The following is a 23,233-nucleotide window of genomic DNA, read 5'->3' on the forward strand; positions in this document are numbered from 1 at the left end:
ACTCAAAAAAGGCACTCTGTTTCAGAGGTGCTTGGGAGATACAAGAGGTCACTGCACGGTGTTCATTGACCAGCCTGCTTTACTGAAAGCCCAAATGGTTGCTAATCTGAGAATCTTGGTTTATACGCCCAGAAGACACCAAAAGTAGAGTGGGCTTTTAGGTGTTTTGGGGCTTCTTCAGTAAAATAATTTTCTAGCAGAATAAATTATTTTAAGGTCTGTAAAAGTCTCCTTGTAATTGTAATACTCCATAAGTTACACTTCAGGTGTTGTGATGTGTAGAGCCCCTATGACGTGTTTATTAGATGAGAAATTTTAAGCAGTGGAGTTGATTAGTCTGACGTTTTGAGGGATGCAATTTTATAATTCTGCTTCTCCCTCCCATGCAATACCTGATTTGTCATCATGTGGCTGCTTCTACTGGCTGGTGGTTTTTTGCTGTACTAAATTCTGTGAAATTCTTTTGAGATCCTTTTTAGGCTTCCCTTTGTTTTACTTCCCAGAGGGCAGGTAATGTATCAGAGCCAGCTCACTCTTTAACTAACATCTCATAGGTAGGAAGAGAGGGAGAAAAAAACAGGGAAGGGAGAGTACGTCACATTGGAGGAGGAGGGTAGCAATGAAAAATGAGCTTTCTTAAACAAATTGCATGCAGAGGGACAGGCTGCCAGCGCTCGGGCGCTTCGTGGCGGGGGCTCGGCTCTCTTGCCTGCTGGCCACGATGCAGGAAGCAGCTGGAGTCCTGAAGGAGGGCTTCCTCGTCAAACGGGTAAGTGCTCCGGTTCCCTTTCGTGCGGATCCGCTCAAACGTGGAAGCAGCCCCTGAGCAGGGACTGGATCGAGCCAGGGCTGGTGGCAAGGCAGCCTGCTGGGCGCTGGGTTTGAGGGGGCTCCTGCCTGCTCCCGGGAAAGGAGGTCCGCCAGGTTTGTGCAGATGCCTGCCGGGGGAGCTGCGTGGGCTGCAGGTGTTCACCACCCTCCCTCGAGTTTCCCTGCACTGGCGTTTACCCAGAAGAAAATGAATTCGCTATCAGGATTACTCAGTTAGGTATCAGAAAGCCAGTATGTCTGCACCTAGGGCACACCTCTGCAAACAGCACATAAAAAACTACCTGGCAAATGGCTATGTGGCAGCAGTGGAAGCGGCCGTGGGAGGACAGAGAGAGGGAAGGTGTTTTTACAGTCTCCTAAGATAGTTTGTGCCGCCTTTCGCGACCCAGCTGAGCAGGGCTTCCCATTTCACATGAGAGGATGGAGAACAGACTACCCTTTTTGAAGGGGATCAGAGCAATGAAAACGTAGAAATGTGTTTGAAATAACTTCTTTCTTCCACACGCCTCAAGCTGCACTGTAAGAAAGTTTTAGCCAAAATGTGGAGAAAAGAGCTGAAAGATGGTGTCACAGATTTCGGCTTTTCCAACATTTCTCCCTATGGGACCAAATCAGTCCTAGCTGGGACACAAGAGGGCAACTTAGCCAGGGGCATAAGCTGCTTTAAGTACCAAGACTCTGTCTCAATGACTAACAGGGTCCTTGACTGCACACACAAAATGTGATTCAAAGGTTCAAAGCTTTGCCACGCCTTAGGAAATGCTTTTCTACAGTACGTGGCAGTGCTTCTGGTGCTAACATGAAGGTAATCCTGGTCAGGAGCAATCCTGGCAGGGCTCCTGGCCAGCCAGCCAGCCGCTGGCCACGTGAAGCCATGCTCGATGGGCTGCACAGCCTGAGCTGTTCTTCATCCTCCTTCCTGCAGCGAGGGCAGAGCAGTCCCAGCTCCTGCTCTCCTCTCTGGGCTACGGTTGTATTTTATGGCGCTTAAGCGACTACTGAATTCAAGATGGGGAGCCAAGGCACCAAGTATGTGAGAGGATTAGGTTATCGGCAGCAGACTGAGCCGTAACTGCCAGCAGTCCGTACAACATCACCAAGATACACAGTTCGATAGGAAGGAGACCGCAAAGAAGATGACTAAAGGAAACAGGGAGAAGGGAACAAGGGATCCAGAGAAAAAATTGAGGAAGGAGTGAGAACAGGTAAGAAAACAGAGCTTTCCTAAGAGGAGAGCAGAGGCAGGGAGATGATCTAAGTGCATTATAAATGAATTATGTATTGTAATGTATTATAAATGAAAAGTAAATGTGTGGAAGTCAGGTAAAGATAGAGAAAAAAAGATAAGGCAACCTCCCGAAAAAGAGGAAATCTCCAAGAAGGAAAGAAAAGAGCCATAGCAAAGAACATACTCTCAGGAAAAATGGCTAAGGAACTTTACAACAGGTGAAAAAACCACTGAAGAAGGCAAAGGGAAGGAGAGAACAAACTCAAGTTAGATAAATTGTATTTAGTATAGACTGGGAGACATTCAATCTAAAGTGCCCTGGATTTTAGACTCATTACCGCACCTTTTCTTGGAAATTGCTGGTTTTCCCCTTTACTCATAGAGAATTAATGAGCTTTGATTCCTGCCACAACTGGACCTTGCATGTTCCTTTCTTCTAGCTATGCCCACGCTCTCCCAGGTGTCAGAACTTCTCTACCCAGTGCTTCGCCTGTTGGCTGTAATGCTCCATCGCCTGTAGAAATGCTAGTCAGCTCCCCGCCCTGCGAAGCTGGTCCTGACACTGTCAGGACCGAGCCTGTCAGTGCCAGCCCTTGCTGGGTTTGCTCTCCTGTACAGCTGGACTAAAGAGAGCCGGGGACTGTTTACAGTGAGGGAAGAAGAGGTTTTGTCTGTGTCCTGGTATAAGCCAGGAGGCATTCGACAGCAGCCTGCATTCTGCCTTTTGCCATTAAAAAGCCTATTTCCTTTCCAGGAAAAAGCAGCACAGGGAATGTTTTAGCCCAGGAGATTGGAGACAGGTGGGATAGAAATAAACCACTTATTAGCAGTAAGAGGGGATGTAAGGAAAAGCCAATTCACCCAGCAAAACACTTTCAAAAACACTTGGCACCTACAGCCACATCAAAATGACAAGGGACAAAACACATCCAACACCACTCAGGGTGACCGGGAAGGAGGAGTTTGTCTCCAAGAGCCTTCACACATTTTGGATTTAGCCCTGTTCCTGCCTGGTGCCGTCCGCGGGCGGGTGTGCACCTAAATGATGGCTCTTTGAGATAATTCATGTGAGCTTTTGCAGCAAACAATTCTTGCCAGCAAAGATGTCCTTGCTGGAGAAAGAGTAAAGCACTTTTCTATTGCTCCATGATTTTATAGTGATGGAGCTGTGCTATTTTGTGACTGAAAATGTGTATTTCATGGAGAACGTGATGACTTCTTGTGTATCTTTTCATACAGTTTCTTATTAGTTTATGGTATTTTCACCCCCCCCCCCAAAAGAAAATACAGTCATTTCTCAGTGCTGGTATTAAAGTTAGCTATGTGGATTTCTTCCCCTCTAGGGACATATCGTTCGTAACTGGAAAGTGAGATGGTTCGTTCTGCTTCAGGATAAGCTGCTGTATTACAAAATTGAAGGAGGCAAGAAGGAGCCTTCTCCAAAGGGCAGGATCCTTTTGGATGGCTGCACTATTACTTGTCCATGCCTGGAATATGAGAACAGACCGGTATGACTGGAAAAATGTATCCCTTCTCAATGACATTCACTTCCTAACTCCTCCCTAGTCTCTTCCTCTCCTCCTGACTTTTTTGATTACTGCAACCATATCGCTGGGGTATTTCCAGAATTTGGCCCAGCCAAAAGCAAGCTGCCATTAGCAATGTAACCAGGACAAGCAAAGAACTCCCTCATTGTGTCTTTGCTGTTCCCTGTGCCCAAATCTGTCACAGCCATTAACAAAAAAAAAACCAAAACCACCCCCCCCACACACAGTGGGAAGAATAAATGCAAATGCATCAGCCCAGCTGTGTGTGGAGGGAGGACATGGACAGCTCAATAAAATCTGAGGAGGATGGGAAAAAAGGGAAACTTATCATCTGTGGTAGTTGCCTTAAACCCTGGCTGTTTCCATAGGGTGCTCCTGGGCAGCCAAGTCAGACTCCTTTTTCCTTCACCAATGGGACATTGCTGCTGTGGAAAGTTTCAAGCAAGAGGGGTCTGGAAGGGAAAGAGCCTCCTGCACTTCTCCGCTCACCCGTGGGTAGCGGCAATGCAGACTTCCCCTGAGTGGGGCCACAAGGGAAATTACTCTGGAAGTTGCTGACTGTTTCAGTCCAGTGAGAGTGTGTAGTTTTTGAGAAACTAGAGATCTGGATGTGAAAATCTCCATAGTCAGCAGCACACTCCTATGTAATCCAGTATCTGGGTGGTCTGCTCTCTTTTAAGTACCACAAGGTCCATGCATGCAAACCATGCTTGCAACTGAAACCCCAGGGATTTGAGGTGGGGGGAAGCAAAAAAACCCCAGAGTTGTGCCCAGCATTCTTCTGGCCAAGAATTGCTCTGCACTGCTCAGGTGGGATGCCATATCAGACTTTTTTGTGTCACTTGGGCCAGTGCTTAAAGATGCAAAATGCCAAGTGGAGGACAATAGCTAAATGATGTTGTTGCTTTGGACTTCTTTCTCCACAGCTACTCATCAAACTAAAGACAAAAACCAATACAGACTATTTCCTTGAATGTTGCTCCAGGGAAGAGCGAGACTCTTGGGCTTTGGACATCACTGGAGCTATTCATGCTGGTCACCCAGTACAGGTACAAGAGCTTCACAGGATGAAGAACTCTTTCAAACTGCTAGAGAATATCAGCCTCCAGTAAGTGTGTATGGTTTCTCCTCCTGCTATTGCTGTAGTTTGCAAAGCGCCTGAGCTGATGTGTGTGGAGGGTTAAGGGAAGCTCCTCTCTGCACAGATGTGCTCCTGTGTAGCCAGGAGCCTCTAAACTGGCTGCTCTGCCCTAGGTCTGCAGATACTTTTGCCAGGGCATGGAAATGCACTTTTTCTTGACCATCATTTTTTGGGAGTTCTGCATGGGCACCTCACTGCTGGCTTGAAGACCTTCCTAGTCAGCTGCAAAGGTTCTCAATGGGGAGATGAATTACCTCAGAAGATGTAATGTCAGGAAAAGACTGGGCGATGACGTTGTTTATGCCATGTTGGTGAGCTTTCAAAGCTGGTCGCTGGAATTCAGACTAGGATTTTTAGGGTGCATCATGTTAAACAAGAGGAAACAGAGAACTGATTAAGAAATAGAAAAATGGCATTAATTTGGTTTGTGTTGAGAAGGTAAATGGAAGCTGACTACAGCTCCGTTTGAAGGGCTTTAAATTGAAAGATACTCTGTGAGGCAGCTTGTTTTAGTGCTGCTATTGGGAGAATAAAGTTTTCCTATACCTTACTTAGGACAAAACTTCTGGAGGAGTATCTAGGCTGTTTCCCATCTTTATGTTGGTAATCATGAGGACATCCCAGGCACTGATGGAAGTATGTGGCAATTTCTGCCTGTCTTTCTATTCTACTAACAATGTCCTGTGCTCTCTTTTACAGCCACATAGTGGAGAGGATGTGTGACAGCAGTACTGGAATTAAGCTGACCCGCAACTTGGAGCAAGGCAACAGATACAAAGAGACCTTCACAGGTATACCTACTGCAGGCAAAGAGCTTCCTCACATCTGACACGCCATGTTGCAGAGGCAAGGGAGCTACTGTACTGCCTTCACGGTGGGATCAGTTGGGGCCCAGTGGAAAGTAGCGGTGCAGCCAAGCTCTCCACCACCTTTCTCTCTTGCTCTTCGGGTATATGGAAGCACATGTAGGACCCCACACTTTAGGTCAACCTTGCACTTCATTGACAGTCTTTGTGGTGGTGCCAAAATGTTTTGGCAAATGATGACCTGTGTGGCAGGAGAACATCTGTCTCGCCTTGGAAGAGCATGTTGTCTTGGTATGAGAGCTGCCTTTCTCCCCGCAGGTTCTGCCCTGGTGGACTGGCTCATCTCCAATAGCTTTGCTGTGTCACGATTCGAGGCCGTCACCTTGGCATCCATGCTGATGGAGGAGAACTTCATCAAGCCCGTGGGGGCCCGCAGCACTGAGGCCACACGCTACAGCGACCTGTCTGAGCAGTTCCTCGACGACTCCACCGCGCTGTACATGTTTGTAAGTGACACAGCTGCCAAGAGGCACCTCCTCTGCCCCTCGTCACACGCTTGGTTTGGGGCAGTGGTAAAGGGGACGCGCACAGCGTGCAACCAGAGGTGAAACATGCAGGCTACGAAGGCAAGCATAGAAGGAGCAGCTCTAGGCTTTTAGTAGTACTAACATTTGCACTTTTGCTGGAGACAAATAGCTACATGGATATGGCCGGATCTACAAATTACCTAATTAGGCATGAAAAGGGGTGTGTCCCTTGAGTGCAGTGCTGTGTCTGCATTCAACGGAGGCTGTGCTGTAGTTATGCTAAAACTCAAGGCCACAGTGCGTATGTAGGCTTTACAGCTGTACTTTGTTGCTTGTAAATCTTGGACATACAAAGCTGAGCAGCAGCGCTGCGGAATACAATTTGCTTGGGAAATATGAGCTAAAAACAGCTCAAGGAAAATAAAATGCAGAACTTTGTACTTAAAAGTGTGTTTAGGTTAAAAAGAAAAGTGGAACCATCTTTTCCCTATTTGCAGGCTGAGAGCAGTAAGAAAAAGAGCAGTTCCAAGGAAGAGCTACAATTTAACATCTCTGAATTAAGAGGCACAATTGTGAAGCAAGGATTCTTGGTGAAACAGGTAAATACAGTCTTTGAACCTTCACTGGGAAACAAGAAAAATGACAACTCTTAGGGCTTCCTAGAGAAGATTTATACGAGCAGGGCCAGCAGAGCTAACGTGCCTGTCAGTATACTATCAGAGTTCGTGTGGTGAAGAACATCGAGTTACAAAGAAGAAGTGAGCTATGGAACTTGCTGCTCAGGCACGATTAATTGGATATTCTGTATATATTGAGTGTACACTGAAAGGTATAAAATAGTATCAAAAGCAAAAGTCCCACACAAACTCCAAATCCCACCAGGGGTGTTACATTCACTTCCAAGTAGATCCACTGTTCCTCTGGTTTAAGCTATCCCATCCAGGTTGTGTGAGCAGCTATGACATTCTGCTGGCCACGGACAAATTTCAAAGCCGAGTAGATTGATTTTTGCATGAAGTGGACATTTACCTGTGGACAGACACTCATGTACACGTGGATGCTGTGCTGGTGGTGAGACCTGTTTTCTTTGGGCACAGTTACCTGTTGGCAGTAATCGTTTACAGGATTCCACCCTTAATCTGCAAGATTTAGTTTCTGGCCCTTGCTACGAACAAGATGAGGATCAATCACGCTGTTTCCAAGCATAATGCAGCCACCTGCAGACAGAAGGAACCCTACCTGCACCGCATGGCCCGTTTCTACTCTGGAGCTTTGTACCCTGAGCTGTGATTTTAGCGTTGTGCAAACTGGATCGTCAGATGCTCCCCAACCCTCCTTCCTCCAGCTGCCAGGGTGCGGCGAGGGTTGGCGGACCGCTGGGTGCCAGGAGCTGCTGGGGGATCCCTATGGGGCTGGCAGGGCAGCCCCCTCATCACCACAGGACGTGAGAGCTGCCCAGGAGCCTCTTCCCATGGCCAGCAGCAGTAAGGGGCAGCCCCCGGCGGCCCCAGCCCGAGGCTGGCCCTGAGCCCCAGCACCAAACCTCCAGGAGGGGGGATGATGCTCTCGGGGCCTGGCACGGGCTTGCGGTGCTGTCCTGCACTGTCAGCAGCTGAGAGGACTGGGGCGAAAGAGTGAAGAGCCGCAGAAGGACCTGACATAATCCCTCAGAGCATGCACAGCATGGGGTTTTAATACAAGACCTATATTTACTCTGAAATTAAGAACAGGAATCGGTGATATAATCACTCGATCCTGTCACTCTGCTTTCTTGGTTCTCAGCACAAGGAAGGGAGAGAGGAAGGAATTATCAATGTATGAAGAAAGATGTTAAACAGAAAATCCTGGGAGTTACCAAGACGTCAGAAAAGATTTTTCTCTGTTGGCTCCAAAACCTCTTTTTTCAGTACCTGTTTAGGTGTCCCCTACAGCCTGCAGGAAAATGGCTGTTTCAGGAGATGTTTACTGGTGGTAATTTTAGTTCTTCTGTTTTGCAGGGCCACAAGAGGAAAAACTGGAAGGTGAGGAGGTTTGTTCTGAGAGCTGATCCTGCTTTCTTGCACTACTATGACCCCACCAAGGTATGTGAGTGGGGAGTTACTACCCCCAGAAATCCTCTTACAGACCTAAACATTATAATGAAAATACAATTATGCTGTAAATACTTCTCTCACCCAAATCTCCTTTCAGGTTCCTCTATCCATTTCCTGGGGAGTAAGACCTCTCTTGCCTTACCTTGGGAGTTTGTCCCTTGCAGGGATTTTCTGTCCCTGCACCTTCCCTCCCGTCTTTTCCGCAGTGAGATTCCTTTTCCTTAGCCGAGGGGCAGAAGTCTTCTTGGGACTGGTCTTTTGCTATACCCACACAGTCTGGGACCATGCTCCTGCAGGGATTCTTTCCACACTGTGATCTTTCTGGGCTGACATCCCACCACTTGAGGGTCATAATGCTATGGGGATTTTTTACATTCTTATTCCAACATCAAATAGGGTTTCCTTGATGCTAAAGTATTTATAGGAATTTCTGCTACTCAGTTTTAAACTTGCTCAGGGAATAGTAAAATTTATCTTCATGGATATAATAATCAATTGGAGCAACCCAGAAGGGCATGTGGATCCATCAGCCCCAGATGCATAGGGTACCACAAAGCCCAACAGGTTGCTAAAAGAACGTGTACAGAAATGCTTTATGTGACTTTTAAAGAAAACACGAACAACATAACAGTGAAAAGAGCTTATGGAGCTGGTTCATTTTTTATTGCCTGTTTCTTTGTGGGTTTTTTTGCGCTGCAACTCACCCTTGCAATGCTATAAACTCAAAGTGCAGAACCTGTAGATCAGACAAAAGAACCAGCCTACTAGTGGAAAGAGTCAAATTTTTCCCATACAGTCTCAGTGAAAAGCAGCAAGCTAAAAACTTGCAGAAATATATATTTTTTTTTTTGTAATATGGGTTGTTACTGATAAGACTATACATAAGTTTGAAATGTGATTGTTAGCCTGCCCTTGTGCTTTTAATTGATCTCCACCATTCCCAGCTACATCAGAGAAACATCTGAGACAGAAACAACATAGTAATTCATTTAATTACTTGTCCTAGTTGACTTCTCTTGTGACACGGATGTTTTATATCTGGAAAGACTGGTATTACATCTCCACCTTCATAAAAATAATTGATGTGCTCTGGGAAATTATTCTAATGATGATATTTTCCAGATAAGCCTCATTTCCTTTTTCTTTGCAGGAAGAAAACAGGCCAGTAGGTGGATTTTCTCTTCGTGGCTGTCTTGTCTCAGCTCTGGAGGACAATGGAGTCCCAGCAGGTAAGCACGAGCCTCTAAACTTTCATACATACATATTTATGCCACAGCAATACAGTCTTTGGGTGTGGGTTTGTGTGCACGGCTGTCTGTGTGCACAAGTGGGCTGGCCTTTCCTCTCCCCTTGCAAGCAAGGGAAGGGGCATATCATAAAAAATCCCCATACTGCTGGGCTGCCCATACCAGAGGGGATTTTTCTAGTCTTGTTTCCACTTATCTTGGGGGTTCCCCTTTTTATGGGCTTTTCTCAGTCAGATGACCTCTGAGACAGTCCTAAAACACTGTTTAATATTCCAGAGTTAACAGACAAAGAGGAAATGCCTTCTTTTTGGATGTTGTTTAACTCAAAGTCTTGAGGCATCCCCTGATGCCATCCCTCTTGTGATGCCATCCCTCTACTTATGCTATTACCTTTTCCTTTTTGATCTGCTAGAACCCAAATGTAGGGGAGACACAAAGACAGCAATACAAAAACCAGTTCTGCTAGTGAATATGCTTAGCTTAGGCATTTGTCTAGAACCTCAGCCTCACAGATAAGCGTTTCTGCTGTTAAAGCAATTTATTTTATAACAGTAAGCACAACGTGTGGATCTCAAATAGGGAGCATCTTTCTAAAGACAAAAGACAGGGTCTGAAAAAGATATGGTCCAGGGTGGGGTGTCATGACGAACAATACAGCTCCTTGCTAACAGAAAGCCGAAGGTGGGAAGGAGCAAATCAAATCTACCGCACAAACTGGTAGGGAGTTCATCCCTCCATTGTATAACTCAAGTAGGATTCTCCATCTAAACAGTGTCTATTTTATATATGATGCATAGTACACAGTAGTTCATACACCCTACATGAGGGGTGTCTGTCCTACATCTTTATTTTGCAGAAGGGAAATCAAAGACACAAGATCTTTACATGTCTTATCCATAATGAAATGGAAAGGTTCACTAAATGAAAATTCTTCCCTATGAAGCTTCATATCTGCCACAAAGCATTTCTCTGTGCACCTTCCTGATTTGTCATATTTTTTTTCTCTGCAGGAGTGAAGGGCAATGTGCAAGGCAACCTCTTCAAAATCATCACCAAAAATGACATTCATTATTATATTCAGGCCAGCTCCAAGGCAGAGCGAGCACAGTGGATTGAGGCAATCAAACCACTGACATGAGTAAGGTGGACTCCATGCCAAATGACAAGTCACATTTGTGACCACGTTTCCTGCTCTCATTGTCTGGGAGTGTTGTTTTTCCCTTAGATAGTCTCTTTTTGTTATTTGTATCGCCATAGCACCTAGCAATTCCTGGCAGACCAGCATCCTAGGTGCCCAGGAGTCATGTAGATCCAGAATAATTCCCCACCAAGAATGATCTAACCAAGAGAAAAAAGACAACAGGTGGATACAGACAAATGGGGCTTTACAAAGGAACAATGAGATATAATATTCCAAGATGGAAGAAAAGAATTCTTTTGTACAAGTGTTCAGTCTATATCTGACAGATCCAGGTTGTGCTTTATCCTAAAGCAGAAATATCTTGCTCCTTTCCCCTTTATAAAGGGGCTTATAAACTTAATTAGTTAAGACTGGCTGAATCAAAGTCATGAAAGGTCCTGATGTCTGAGGCTGCGTTTCTTGGTATACCACAAGAGTCTTGTGCTAAGCCACAACCCAGCTGCCAGGAAAATCACTATTGCAAAACAAACCAGGGGTCTGTCTGTCCATCCGTCTGGTCTACTATTTGGTTCTCTGTCAAGCTGGAAAAGACCAAAGGATCCTCCTCTCCAGTATACAGATTATTCTTGTGCTGGTAATGGCCCATAGCAGTACAGGATCCTGAGTATCAAATCAGACCAGCGGCTGTTATTCCAGACAATTGCTGGTGCTGAATATACTGGAAGAAATCACTCAGCCATAAAAGCAAGACATTTCCTCCTGATTATCACCATTAAGTCCATTTATGTGGAGTACCATTGGGACTGAGAACTCTAACAGCAGTTCTGACTATTGCTTTTTCTATTTTAAGCCATTACATTTTCTACTATTTGCCTAGTAAACTTGACTTTGATATCATTAAATATAAAAAAAATGCAGTGCATTTCAATCTCCTGTGCTCTTTAGACACAATTTTTCTCAGAGGGCAGTTTGAGTATATGAAAATAATGGTTTCATACACTGTAAATTTAGATTTATACAGAAACTGAGACATTCTCCACAACACCAGAGGGTAGGACAGAATGTATGAGATGATTAAAACACCAGTCCATCCTGCTGATATACTATTTAAATAAAATTTCTTGTGTTATCTGAGTACCTGTATCTGACAGCCAGACTCTGCAGAGCCTCCAAAAGCCCTCTGAAGACAGCATGTTATATATCTTCCCTGAAGTCACACAGGAATTTGATAGCTCTCTATCCACAGAACCACCTCCTTGCAGATTTTTTGTTCTCTGAGTTATGTACTGAAAAAAAAGTCTCTCCATCTGGAGACTTTCTCCTTCATCTTGCGTTATAACCAACCAGACAGAGCCAAAGGCAGCAGCTATGATATATGTTTATATATGTATTAGAATAGCCATGTATTTAGGACTTTTTTGTAAATCTACAGCAATGAAATAACAGCACAACACTCACATGCATTCAAACATTTAACAGAGCTGGTAAAGAAGTTTGCCAGCAAGATGCAGTTTTAATTAGATAAAAAAATGGGCAATGCGGTTTCAGCTACAGATACCATTTCCTAGGACTGGTCCAGAGAAGACTGTGAAGTCCACAGCTGTTGAAACCTTTCAGTTCACAAGAACGCTACCTGCAAGAGAGAGGGATGCTGGTAAGGCATTTATTGTTCTGTACTGGGAAGCACAGATGGCTTTGTGCTGATTGAGCAGAGCTTCCAGGAAAAGCAATTCTCTGCTGATAACATGAGCCTTGCTGGGGCCCACCAGACTCCCTTATTCACTTGTAAGAAAATCTCCTGCTTCTCTTTTCTCAGTCCCACCACCTGCACACTGCCCAGTTCTAGTCACAAGGGTAACAGCCACCCCACCGCAGAGGACTGAGCTGCAGCAGCTGGCATGCCTAGGGTGTTAGGGGACCATGAGGATGTGAGATACTGCATAGCATCATAAATCTTGCAGTTTGGGAGGCCAAAAGAGTATCTCAGCAAAGGCTCTCTGATTTACCGGGAGCAGCCATAGCTCTGCAATTGCTGAGTGTGTATGAGGAAAAAAGGTGTATATTTTAAACACATCAGCAAATTAAAAAGATACGGTTCCCACTCTCCAGAATCATCCAGGGGAAAAAGATAAAACATTTCTCAGACAGGAGGAAGTACATTTGCCTCTGTCCCCTGGTGACATTGTGGCCTCCTTTTTTTCAAGCCACTTTGGTAAGCTTGATGTCCCCTGAGATCTGCAAAGCTTTCACCAAGTTCAGGGGCTGAATGCGGTGAGTGAAGTCACAGAGCTGCCGTCCATCAAGCAAGACTCGTATTTGCTGGTGTTCACATAAAAGCTCCATCTGCAATGGAAAAGGACAGGGGAGGGTGTTAGAGATCAGCAGCAGAGTTGATTTCACCAGCATGGACTTAGAACCCCATGTGATGGTGATAGTGAAGCACAAAGTCTACCAGTTCTTCTGAAATGCCCCTAATAAATAACCTACCCTCTGCTGAGATGATACTGTAAAGCTCCTTGTAGTGAGTTCTCTCACTAAGACTAGAGAAAGGAATGGATCTCTCCCACTGGGGCTTGAACTGTTGCTCTCTGTGCCATACTAGACTAGTTAACCTGGCAATGTCAATAGTTAGCTGTTTGTGGTCATATACCTAGCTTTCAGCCTTTTGCCCCTCCTTTTCTCCACCCTTTTCATAGTAACCCAAAAATTACCTTAAATGTGTCGCCTGCTGTAAATGGGAAGTAGGGAATAGTCTTCTCTTCTCTTCCCCATTTCCCAGCAATTCGTGCATTTCGGGTGATGGATTTGTCACTAAAGTTAACTGTAAATAACAGCCCAACATCTTTGTTTGCATCCACTGGGTCACAGAGCAGAGTCACTGAAAAGCTGAAAAAACAATTAAATGACTGGGACTTTCAGAAATGTGAAAGGACATGGCGAACACGGCAGATGCCCATAAAGACTACAGACAGCCGTTGATTCCTTGTCAGACTGAAACACAGGACTTCTACAGGCTTAGAAGCTACAGAAAGGGATGAGAACAGGCTGGTCTTTGTTTCTCCTCCAGTTTCCTGTAGGATGCTAGTGAATTCTGATGTTGCTTTCCCTCTCTTGTGACTGAAATCAAACCAACATTTGTGCATGAGCCAATTCTAATTTGTGTCCTAAAAAAGGTTATGGCAAGCTCTTCACCAGTGGAAGCACTGGAGTTGATCACTGTAGATGCAAAAAAGTGTAATGGTAAGCTTAGTTGCTGTCACCCAGATTAAACACAGCAATGAACCTGCACCTCCTGTGCCAAAACCACTGGTTTTTAAATGGTGTTGATTCCAGCCTGCAGCAGTCAACCAAGATGCAGGTTCAGAATTCCACCTCTTCTTGGAGGACAAATGCCACTTGTGTGCCCCCTCTGGTTCACGGTAGATAAGGGCAAGGAGTAGAAAATCCGGACAGGGCAGTCAGAGAGGCTGAACAGTGAATACTTTCGTGCCCTTTTTATCTTGGTCTAAGAGCAGGAAAATTAAAGCAAGCTGTAAGTTATGAATCTGTTTGACTTTCTTCCTCCAAAGAGCACAGACCCTCAAGAAATCTTTCGAATTTAGAAGACAGATAGGAGCATGTATGACAGGGTGAAGCCCCCACCAGCCCCTTCACCTACCTCTTGGGGTTGGAGTGTACCATTCCTATGACCGTGAGTTTCATGGCTGGTCTCAGGCCGCCTTTAATTTCACCAACATACTGCTCCACCTGCGGGGAACAGTGAAAATGTTCTGCAGTAGGTCATGCTGTGGGTAAACCAGTTTAAACAGCTGCTTTGGCCACCTCATATAACTTGATTTTATTTTTACATGTACAAAAGAACTTAAAAATATTTCCGGCCTAAAGTACTTCTTGCACATTTGATACAAATTCTGTCAGCGCTGGTATCTGAGGCGAGCGAGAGGGCCGCCACAACCAAATGACTGGTAACGAGGTGTTGGCTGCCTGACAGGACTGCCGGCTCCGGTGGGCAGTTTCTGACCCAAACCGCTGTCAGTAAGACGAGTGGCTGCTGTCGGTGCTCTACCTGACGGATATGTGTGACTGACGACCCTGACGGCGTGCCTCAGGTGGCTCTGGGAACAGCCACCACTGACTTCAGGTGACAGACACCACTCCCCAAGACCAGAGCAGGTACTGCAAGCGCTGCGGTGACCCACACATCTCACGAGTGACAGGACCCAGGCAGCTGACGCACCTGGGACGAGCCAGTGACGGCTGCTACGGTCTAACGACACAACAGATCTGGTTGCAGCGCTCCATGCAGCAGATCAAAAGCTCTGTGGCAGCATGACGCAGAGCGCGGACTCTGTGTGAACTTACTCTGCCAGCTCCAAGTCATTAACAGATTTCGGTAGGCTAACTTGACACCAGCAGGCTTTACACCGGGCCGGGTAGCCTCTGTCCTCCGGCATAAGAGCACAAAGCTAGCGTAGATGCTGCCCCGCCACTGCACGTTGACAGGAATGCAACCGTGTTTTCACAGCTGATCCCAGTCACGCTTGTCCCCATCACTTTTTCAAAGCCAGAAAATGGCTTCTCGGTGGATCTACTTTTGTCCCGACCACAGAGACCTGTAGCTGCAAACTCCACCCAAAGATCAGGGCTACATTTACTTGCTACAAGTAATTCTCTGACAGTTTTGACACTCAGTGGAGAAACTAATACAGGCAACAGTTGACATGGAAAAATAAGAGAGAGAGCTTGGAAACAAGCGTTAGGGACATTTTGAGACTTCAGTTTCAGAAATGGCTTTAAAAGGTAAACGCCAGAGTACCACAGTGTAGCATGTAATCGCTCCCTGTGCAGGTTCACTTAGAAAGAAGCTGCTATAAAACACAAAGTGTTATTAGCAGTTTGCGTAACACTGATAATATTCCAAGGCAATGCACAGCAGACCCTATTTTAGATAAAAAGCATTTTATCGTTCCAGTGTTCCAAGGTAAAAATGCACACATATTTTGCTAGAAGACCTGCACAATATATGTATGGTTTAGTATTTTGACTATGAGAAGCACTACATCAGCATGGAAACCCACAGATTTCTGTTGACAGCAAATGAGCTTTCATTCAAGCGTAAGTTGCTACGGGTATTTCATACGTATTTCTAAATTTTGGAAAATATAACCAATGTTAGCTTTTTAAATTATTGAATGCCAGCTTGCTTAATGGAAACACAAATTCAAGATGAAAAATGTTTTGCCTATACTCCATTTCCTAATTTCAATATACTAGTTATATTTTCTGCTAAGATGACCTTTCACAATTTATTTTCCCACCTCGATATTTACATCCATCCACCCTTACAGCTTCACAGATATATTAATGAACCTCTAATTCCTAACAAAGCCAATGTTGGAAGAAATTAATTTAAAAGTACCTTAAAAAATGACAGCACTACTGCTGGTTGATAATAATGTCCATTTACCCTTGCAGAAGTGTGCAGGTGACTCTAGTAGGTATGTTTTGAACTTTTTAACAACAGAAAAGCGCCAACCGCCTGAGATGTCTTACGTGAGGGAGCAGCTCCTCGAGTAAATAGTCTGACTGTAAGGAGATACTTTAAACTGGATAAAGCAATTAGAGAGTGGGTAATAAGCATAAAAGATCCCAGGCTAAATGAACTTCATCCTCATAGGTCCTGCGTCCCACTAAAGCTCCTTCCTTGCCTACACAATAGACAAGATACAAAATAATATCCCAAATTGAAAGTGCATGTTGAGAAATTGCTTGCACAGAGCTGCACCGTGGTAAGCACCATCATTAAAGGCACAAGGAATCAGAACTGAATAGATCAAACAACGACCACATGGTTTCAACATTTAGAGCTCGTCCAGCGTGGCTGAAGTTCAGAGGCATGACTACCCACGCACCGTTTCTCTGCCGACATTGAGTTGACAGGACAGGTGAACACTCAGGATGCCGTAGGAGGTAATGGTACAAATTCCTGCAGCATCTTATGTGGCTTATCGGTGGGTCCCAGCATGTGCACACACACATAGCCCCCTTCCCAAATTTTCTGTTCAGGAGCCCTGGGGAGTCACTCGGTCACTTACTTTGGGACACCTCTCCTCCGTCATCACCGCTCTGCCCTCTTACACTTGCCTCCACCGCAGCAGTCCTCGGAAGAGTTTTTGTTTTGTGTGTTAGGACAAAAGCAAACAAAAAGCCCGGAATAAAGGGAGGATGTCGGGGGGAGGCTTATCTCTGCCAAACACCGGCTGGACACCACCCAGCCGAGCAGCTGAGTCACGGCCCTCCGCGCCTCGTCCCACTGGGGGAAGCTCACAAATAACACGGCCGGCGTGGGTGCGAGGGCAGGGGGACTGCGAGGGTGGGCAGGCCGCCGCTGCCCCGCACAGGACTGCCTGGCAAGCCGGTGCCTGTAGCTGTATTTGTATCTATACCGACACATTGTTATGGAAGTATTTAAAATCATGTCTGTGCATAACACACTGTATCTGCGCGTGCAATAGATATAAATAACATGTCATTTATTTTTTTTATGCCGTTTCTGTCCTCTCTCAAAGGGGTAAATATATATAGAACTTATATCCCTATACAGACCTACATATATAGAGGTATGCATATAGGGTTATACACATATACAAGGGTAAATACACACACAGACGTATGTATATATCCCTATTTGATACCCCTCTCTCTCTATGTGTGTATATAGCTGTATACAATACACGTACATACAGCCGCCCCTCCGAGAGCCGGCGCACAGAGCCCCCCCGCCCTACGCCCGCTCACGGCGCCCGCCCGTGCCGGCGCCAGCGCCACGCCGCGGAGAGGCGCTGCGGTGGGGCGGTCCCACTGCGCGCCAGGGGACGGTCCCACTGCGCGCTAGGGGGCGGAGCTTCGGGCGGAAGCCAATCAGAACCACGAGAGGCCCGAGCACGGGGCGGAGCTGGCGTGCGGTAGGAGGAGGCCGCGGTGCGTGCCGGTGGGCGGGGACGGGCGTGGTTAGCGGGGAGGGCGGGGCTTGCTCTGCCGGGGTTCCCGAGGCGGCGTCAGGCGCCCCAGAGGAAAATGGCGGTTTATTTACATTCTGCTCCAGCTCGGCCAATGGGCGGACGTCTGCCCGCGTGCCCGCCCGGCGGCGCGGTCAGCTGAGGCGGCGCCCAAGATGGCGGCGGCGAGGACTGGCTTTGCCGGGGCGGTGCAGTAGAGCCCAGCGCCGCCGGGCTGGCCGCGTCCTGCCCCGTCAGGTAACGCGGACCGCGCCAGGACGGGCCCCGGGGGCCGCCGGGCCGGGCCGGGCCGGACCTTGCGGAGGAGGGCGAGGCCGCGGGCGGGTGCGCGGCAGAACGCGCGGCCCGGAGAGAACGGCGGGCGCCCCCCCGAAGAGCCCAGCGCCCCGGGGGCTCGTGCGGCGGTGGGGAGCGGCGGGAGCATCCCGCGGGCCGCCGGGCTGGGCTCCCCCGGGCGGCGCGGGCACGGCCGAGCGGCAGCCGCGTTGCCGGCCCGCGGTGCCTGTGGGGGCCTTACCCGCCCGCCCCTGTGGGAAGAAGCCCCCTGCAGCCAGGCCTTGGCTCTCCGCCTGTCCCTGCCCCGGGCGCGCTGTCGGTGCGACGGAGAAGTCGGGGGTGGTGCCCCAGCGCGCCCTCACGGCACGATCCTTCGCGTGTGTCACCCTGCCCCAGGTCACCTGCTCGTCCCGGGAAAATGCATTCTTTTGGAAACGAAGAAGCGGTCTCTCTGGAGCGGCTCTTTGGGTTTTTCTGCGAGTGCGTACGGCGCGGAGACTGGGAACTTGCGCAGGCCTGCGTGCCCCAGCTCAGCCAGTGGCACGGGGATGGCCCTGAGAAGGTGGAAGCAATTCTTCAGGCTCTGGTAGCTTGTCCTGTGGGGGTAAGGTAAGTAAGGTACTGTTTTGGTTCAGTAGGCTTGAGTGTGACATGAGGAGGAGCAATTAGTTTAGCGGTGACTGTGGGACGCGGGTAGAACCTGGGAAACAACGCTTGCTTCCGTGCTGAGGTGTCCTGGATGTGTCTAGATGTGCTGTTATCTGAATGTTGACGTCTTATCTCTGCCCGAGCACTTAGCAGGCTGCCCAGTCTACTGGGATAACGAGCAGTGTTCATTTATGCAGTTGATGTGGTGATTGATCCAAGCGTAAAGCTATTTGGAAGCATTTCAGAACCAATTTTGTTAGATCTTGCTGAAGGATAAGGAGAAGGAACATCTCCTGAAATTACATTCCTTTGACACTGAGCTTTGGTTAATTTAGAAATGGAACCGCCAAGATCAGCACTGTAGGTATTTTAAATGTTTTCTTGTTTCCCGCTCTTGAAAGACCTGCCAATTTCTAAAAATTTAAACTCTAAAAATTTTGAATTATGCTACTAATATCTTATTTCTCTCACGCTGGATTTTGAAATGGCATTGGTTTTACTCAATCCTAGTTAGTTTTGATCTCTGCTTTTCGGGTAGGTGCATATGAAGGGTGAACTGTCTAGCACTTCAGGGAGCATTGGTATTCCCCCTCTCCAATGATGATCATCTTCACATTAAAATTTGTGTAACGTTTTGGTAAAGGTTCTAAGAAATAGTTTATACTGACAACAGTTAAAGGAGTCTGGAGGAGATGTGCACGTGGTTAGATGAATATTGCTGACGGCCATGTGAGACATAACCATTTTTGATCTTTTTATCTTTGATAGTTGGGCTATCACATCTAAAGGCTTTAGTTAGCAGCACTGAGATTTTCAAAGGCCAATAAACTATTTTGTGCTTTTTCCTTTTCCTAGTCCCTTTGACAGTATTGAATATGTTCCCTAACTGTTTAGGTTTTGGAATATGTGTGTAAGTACTGCAGCACATGAAAAGCTGATTGAAATTAGAAGTATTCTTTGTTTAATTATTACATTACTTTTAGTTTGGATGTAGAGCTGCGCTTGTGCTGCTGTGACCTAAAACTTAGTTTCATTTTTTTCAGGTAGAACTAGACAGAAGAGGAAATAGCAGTGTTTGGCAAGTGGTCAGATTTCAAAGAAATCTGCTGAAGTGCTCAAAAAGGGCTATACAGACTGAACTTCAGACCAGAAATAAATTTCATTGTTTTGAAGCAAAGAACTATGACAGTAGTGTTGGTATTTGGCAGATCTAAAAACAGTTACTTGCACAGCAGAAATCGTTGAGTTAATGTGTAAGGAGTACCAATATTCTGGTTTCTCTGCGTTATCTTCCTGTCTGACTCATCTTCAGCTGTTTAGTTGTCTTTGTTTTTATCTTACACAAAGAAATAAAAAAATCAAAATGACCTCTGACAGTGTTTCCCTGAATCTTAGAAATGGGAGTGACATTGTATAATCCAGTGTATGTGCTTATTGCTTTTGTAGATGGGGACAGAATTCTAGCCCATGGAGAACTGCGTGGCTTTGGCTTCTTGTGCTGGAAAAATGGCTTGCCAGGAATCAGGTACAGAAACATCTAGCTGACTTCCAAGTGCAACTTACAGCTCTGACTTCTAGCTGACTTCCAGGTGCAAAATGTCTGCCTAGTTGCTTATTATAATTATAGGCTTTCCCACATTTCATGGAATTGGGTTCTCAAGGTAGCTGGAGAGGTGCATTGCTTTTGCTTGTCAAGAAACAACTGTTCATCTTCTCCACACTGGGGAGAAAAATGAAAGGGTATTTTTTGTTTTGTTTAGGTAACAGAAGTTGGCTTTTTAGCATTGAGCATTTCTGTAAATGGAAAGCACGAGTGTAGCAACTTCTGTGTTTGTGTAGCACCTTTCTTACATTAAAGATGAAATAGTTCAGGCATCAGACAATTCTTTATAAGCTTTAGATGGTGAGGGATGTGCTTGCTGTATTGCTGTTTTCAGACAGACAGGTGCAAACTAGTCTTTTTTCCTTTTTTTCCTTTTTTTTTTTTTTTTAATTGGTACACTGGGATGTGAGATCATACTTTTTTTTAAATTCTTTTGTCCTTGTCACTACTTAGGCTTGCATTTTTTCTTTACCTTCTGTTGAAGGATGTTTCTGATTGATTGGATTGTAATTCCTGACAGTGTGACACTGGTTTCTGTTTCCAAATGTATAGGTAAATGGAATCCACTGGTGTGGTAGTAGAACTTAATTGTGGAATAGCCTTTAATTGAGAAATAGTTACCTTCAGAGAGATATTTCAGTCTGCCTCAAAATGTTAATGAGATAGCTAGGATTAGGTTTATATGGTAATGTAAATAAATAAAAGTTTTATTGGCTAACGCCTTTCCCATTCTCTTATATTGTTTCAGAAAACTGTTCCAGTTGTTCTTCAGAGAGAAACTGAATTTTTATTGTTCTTGGAAGAACTACAGAAAGATGTCTCTGAGGAGGTCCTAAAGGTGAGCTACTTAGTATGCCCTACTTCTTGTTAGTTATGTAGAATGTCCAACTGTATCAGGTTTTGGGATATGAATAAGGAAAAGGTGTTCAATATTTCTCTAAGGAGACAGAATTAGCAATTACAGGTTGAAAGCAAACAAGGTAAACTTGACTGTTGATGAAAAGAAATCTGCTTGAATTCTGTTTGTGACCAATGAAGTCTGTGTAAGTTACCATCTAACCTCCAAGGTCACGAAAGATTCCATCATTGTCTGCAGTGTTGCACAGAAATAGGAGACTCGGCAACCTCATATCTTTGTCACGATTACTGTCACAGGCACGTTAGTAGGTAGAGTACGTTTTGATCCAGCAAATAAAGAAAAGGATGTTGTGGACCTGTCTTCTACTGCTAATATTCTCATTTTTGTGCACACTAACCACGTCTCCCCTGCATATTCCCTGAGTTGTCTCTTTCAGCCAAGGACAGCACTCGCATAGTTCCAGGAGTGCCACAAGTGCTGCTTAATTGCTATTGAACTGGGTTGTCCCTCACCTTCCCACCCCTTACTGGGAGGGCTAATTGGGAGTTTTTGTTTGTTTGCTTTCCTCTTCCTAGTTCTGGAATTGCAGGTTTGCTTCTGTTAGCAAGAAAAATTATTGTTGCTTAAGAAAGAAGTCTGTGAGATGGCTTCTGAATCTGTTGGCCAGTTTAAACCAAGTCTGAATAATTAGCGTTGATGAGGAGGATGCAGTTGGTAGATAGATGGTATGAATCTGGAAAAGTAGGGTTAAAAAAAAAAAAAAGACTGAACACTAATCATCATGCTCTTACTGACTTATGAAGATACAGTCACATCAATGTATTGCTAAGAGGTAGAATATGGTAGTGCTTCAGCCATTCCATAGGAGCTGCCTGTGAACTAAGGTAACTTGCTTATGAGCACATGGCCCATATAGTGTAGTAGTGTATTATAGGATTCTTTGTATTTTTATTACATATTCAGGCATATCCACTCTTCCAGGAAGGATATTGGACAAGGTGGACCATTACTGATGGATTTCCTAGGCCACAGGATGTTTCCAAATTGATTTATCTTCTTGCTTTCAAGTTTCTCCTATTTTTTAAATAATTTATTTCATATTTTTAATGGAGTCTGAAAGGCTTACTCTTTTATTATTTCCCTACCAGGAACTGTTTGAAGCATTTGAGTGCACCCAGAACAAGCACATCACAGACAGGAAAAGAAGAGATGGCTGTTCTCACAGATTCAGTTTGGATGTTGTTTCAGCTCTCAGGAAGCTTTTGCTGCGGGCTCCCCAGAGGGCAAAAGCCCTGCTGGAGTTCTTCCAGGAGGAACAAGGCACACACAGCTCTTCACTCCAGCACTATTGCTCTCTACAAAACATCTTTGTTGAATTTCTTCGTGACTCCTTGAAATCTCTACAGAGGCTTCAGTGCAGTTCTGAGATTTCAGCAGAACTAGATCAAAGAGAACTAGTAGATACAATTTATGCTGCTCTTAGTATAGTGACTTTTGAGGTGGAGCATCAGGCAGATGAAGTATGGCACCTGTTCAGGGAGCTCTTGGATGTATGCTGGACTGAGGGAAGCCCACTGAGGGAGGAGAAGCTACTAAGCTGTATGCTGAGGAAACAGAGTCATGGCCTGTTAAGCCTGTATAGCAGTGTTCTCATAGAAAGAACAAGAGAAAAATTTCTGGTGTCAAAATCAATACGAAAAGGTTTGTTTCACTTTCTGCTTTGTTTTCGTTTCTTGTTTAACAAAGCCATCGAGGCATTAAACAGGCAAGTTGTCAAGAAGTTGGGCAGTGTTCTTGCTAAGGTGCCTTAACAAGCCATGGAGTCTTGTAAAAGATGATGATAAAATGACTTAAAGCAAGGAATTGGCATAAGAACCCCAGGGGTCTCCCTACATTTCTGCAGACTATGCTGCCTTCTTTTGTGAGCACTTCCTTTACCACCCCTTGTGCTCTATTTTAATCTGCTCAGCATTTCTCCTGCTGAAGATCTTGCTTGTAACTAGAAGATTGACTCGCCATATGTATATAAATCTTTTACTGGTTCAGCTCCAGCTTGGGATCATCTGTGTTGGAGGATGTTCCATTTCAGGCCAATAACAATTCAGCTACCTCAGTAATCCCAAAACATTCAAACCCCTTAATATTGGAAAAGAAAACTTCTAGAAGTGGAAGGAGATGTGGAGTGGGCCAATATCCCAGCTGGAAAGAAGATGCAGTTTGATTACCTGCTTGCTTGCCAGAGCCCAGCTGTTGTTTTTGTACCAGCT

At 45.6% G+C, this 23,233-nt stretch overlaps 3 protein-coding genes across 9 annotated transcripts in view; 2 read left to right on the plus strand and 1 right to left on the minus strand.

The window, feature by feature from the left end:
• The first annotated feature begins 585 nt into the window (after nt 1-585).
• Nucleotides 586-11,695, plus strand: PLEK2 (pleckstrin 2). The gene is made up of 9 exons (XM_029996628.1): nt 586-769; nt 3,403-3,567; nt 4,533-4,714; nt 5,447-5,538; nt 5,872-6,059; nt 6,578-6,679; nt 8,078-8,161; nt 9,324-9,402; nt 10,431-11,695. The coding sequence occupies exons 1-9, from the start codon at nt 650-652 to the stop codon at nt 10,556-10,558; spliced, it is 1,140 nt and encodes a 379-aa protein (XP_029852488.1). The 5' UTR covers nt 586-649; the 3' UTR covers nt 10,559-11,695.
• A 232-nt stretch (nt 11,696-11,927) lies between these two features.
• LOC115333580 (galectin-related protein A-like) lies at nt 11,928-17,381 on the minus strand. 2 transcript variants are annotated; one of them, XM_041120613.1, is made up of 5 exons: nt 16,657-17,381; nt 14,220-14,308; nt 13,273-13,447; nt 12,726-12,904; nt 11,928-12,194 (listed from the first exon to the last, which is right to left on the minus strand). In XM_041120613.1, the coding sequence occupies exons 1-4, from the start codon at nt 16,678-16,680 to the stop codon at nt 12,761-12,763; spliced, it is 432 nt and encodes a 143-aa protein (XP_040976547.1). In that variant the 5' UTR covers nt 16,681-17,381; the 3' UTR covers nt 11,928-12,194; nt 12,726-12,760. The 2 variants fall into 2 exon arrangements, with proteins under 2 accessions (XP_040976547.1, XP_029852560.1); XM_029996700.2 differs by having other exon boundaries at nt 12,720-12,904; nt 16,657-17,380.
• A 317-nt stretch (nt 17,382-17,698) lies between these two features.
• ZFYVE26 (zinc finger FYVE-type containing 26) overlaps nt 17,699-23,233 on the plus strand; it is a 51,106-nt gene continuing 45,571 nt past the window's right edge. For all 6 annotated transcript variants that reach the window (XM_041120591.1, XM_041120592.1, XM_041120605.1 and 3 more), the window contains exons 1-5: nt 17,699-17,817; nt 18,253-18,465; nt 19,951-20,029; nt 20,856-20,945; nt 22,115-22,667. In XM_041120591.1, the coding sequence (XP_040976525.1) occupies nt 18,275-18,465; nt 19,951-20,029; nt 20,856-20,945; nt 22,115-22,667 (913 nt within the window). In that variant the 5' untranslated portion in view covers nt 17,699-17,817; nt 18,253-18,274. The remainder of the gene's footprint in view (nt 17,818-18,252; nt 18,466-19,950; nt 20,030-20,855; nt 20,946-22,114; nt 22,668-23,233) is intronic.

Source organism: Aquila chrysaetos, chromosome 2 (assembly GCF_900496995.4).
Source record: "Aquila chrysaetos chrysaetos chromosome 2, bAquChr1.4, whole genome shotgun sequence".
NCBI lineage: Eukaryota > Metazoa > Chordata > Aves > Accipitriformes > Accipitridae > Aquila > Aquila chrysaetos.

Excerpts from the sequence above, each read along its gene's own strand:
- PLEK2 (XM_029996628.1), top strand. The coding sequence starts at position 650 with ATGCAGAGGGACAGGCTGCCAGCGCTCGGGCGCTTCGTGGCGGGGGCT. Across the intron at positions 3,568-4,532 it reads TGGAATATGAGAACAGACCG|CTACTCATCAAACTAAAGAC; the intron begins GTATGACTGGAA and ends CTTTCTCCACAG. Across the intron at positions 6,060-6,577 it reads CCACCGCGCTGTACATGTTT|GCTGAGAGCAGTAAGAAAAA; the intron begins GTAAGTGACACA and ends CCCTATTTGCAG.
- LOC115333580 (XM_041120613.1), bottom strand. The coding sequence starts at position 16,680 with ATGACGGAGGAGAGGTGTCCCAAA. Across the intron at positions 14,309-16,656 it reads CGGAGGAGAGGTGTCCCAAA|GTGGAGCAGTATGTTGGTGA; the intron begins GTAAGTGACCGA and ends TGTTCCCCGCAG. Across the intron at positions 13,448-14,219 it reads GTACACTCCAACCCCAAGAG|CTTTTCAGTGACTCTGCTCT; the intron begins GTAGGTGAAGGG and ends TTGTTTTTTCAG.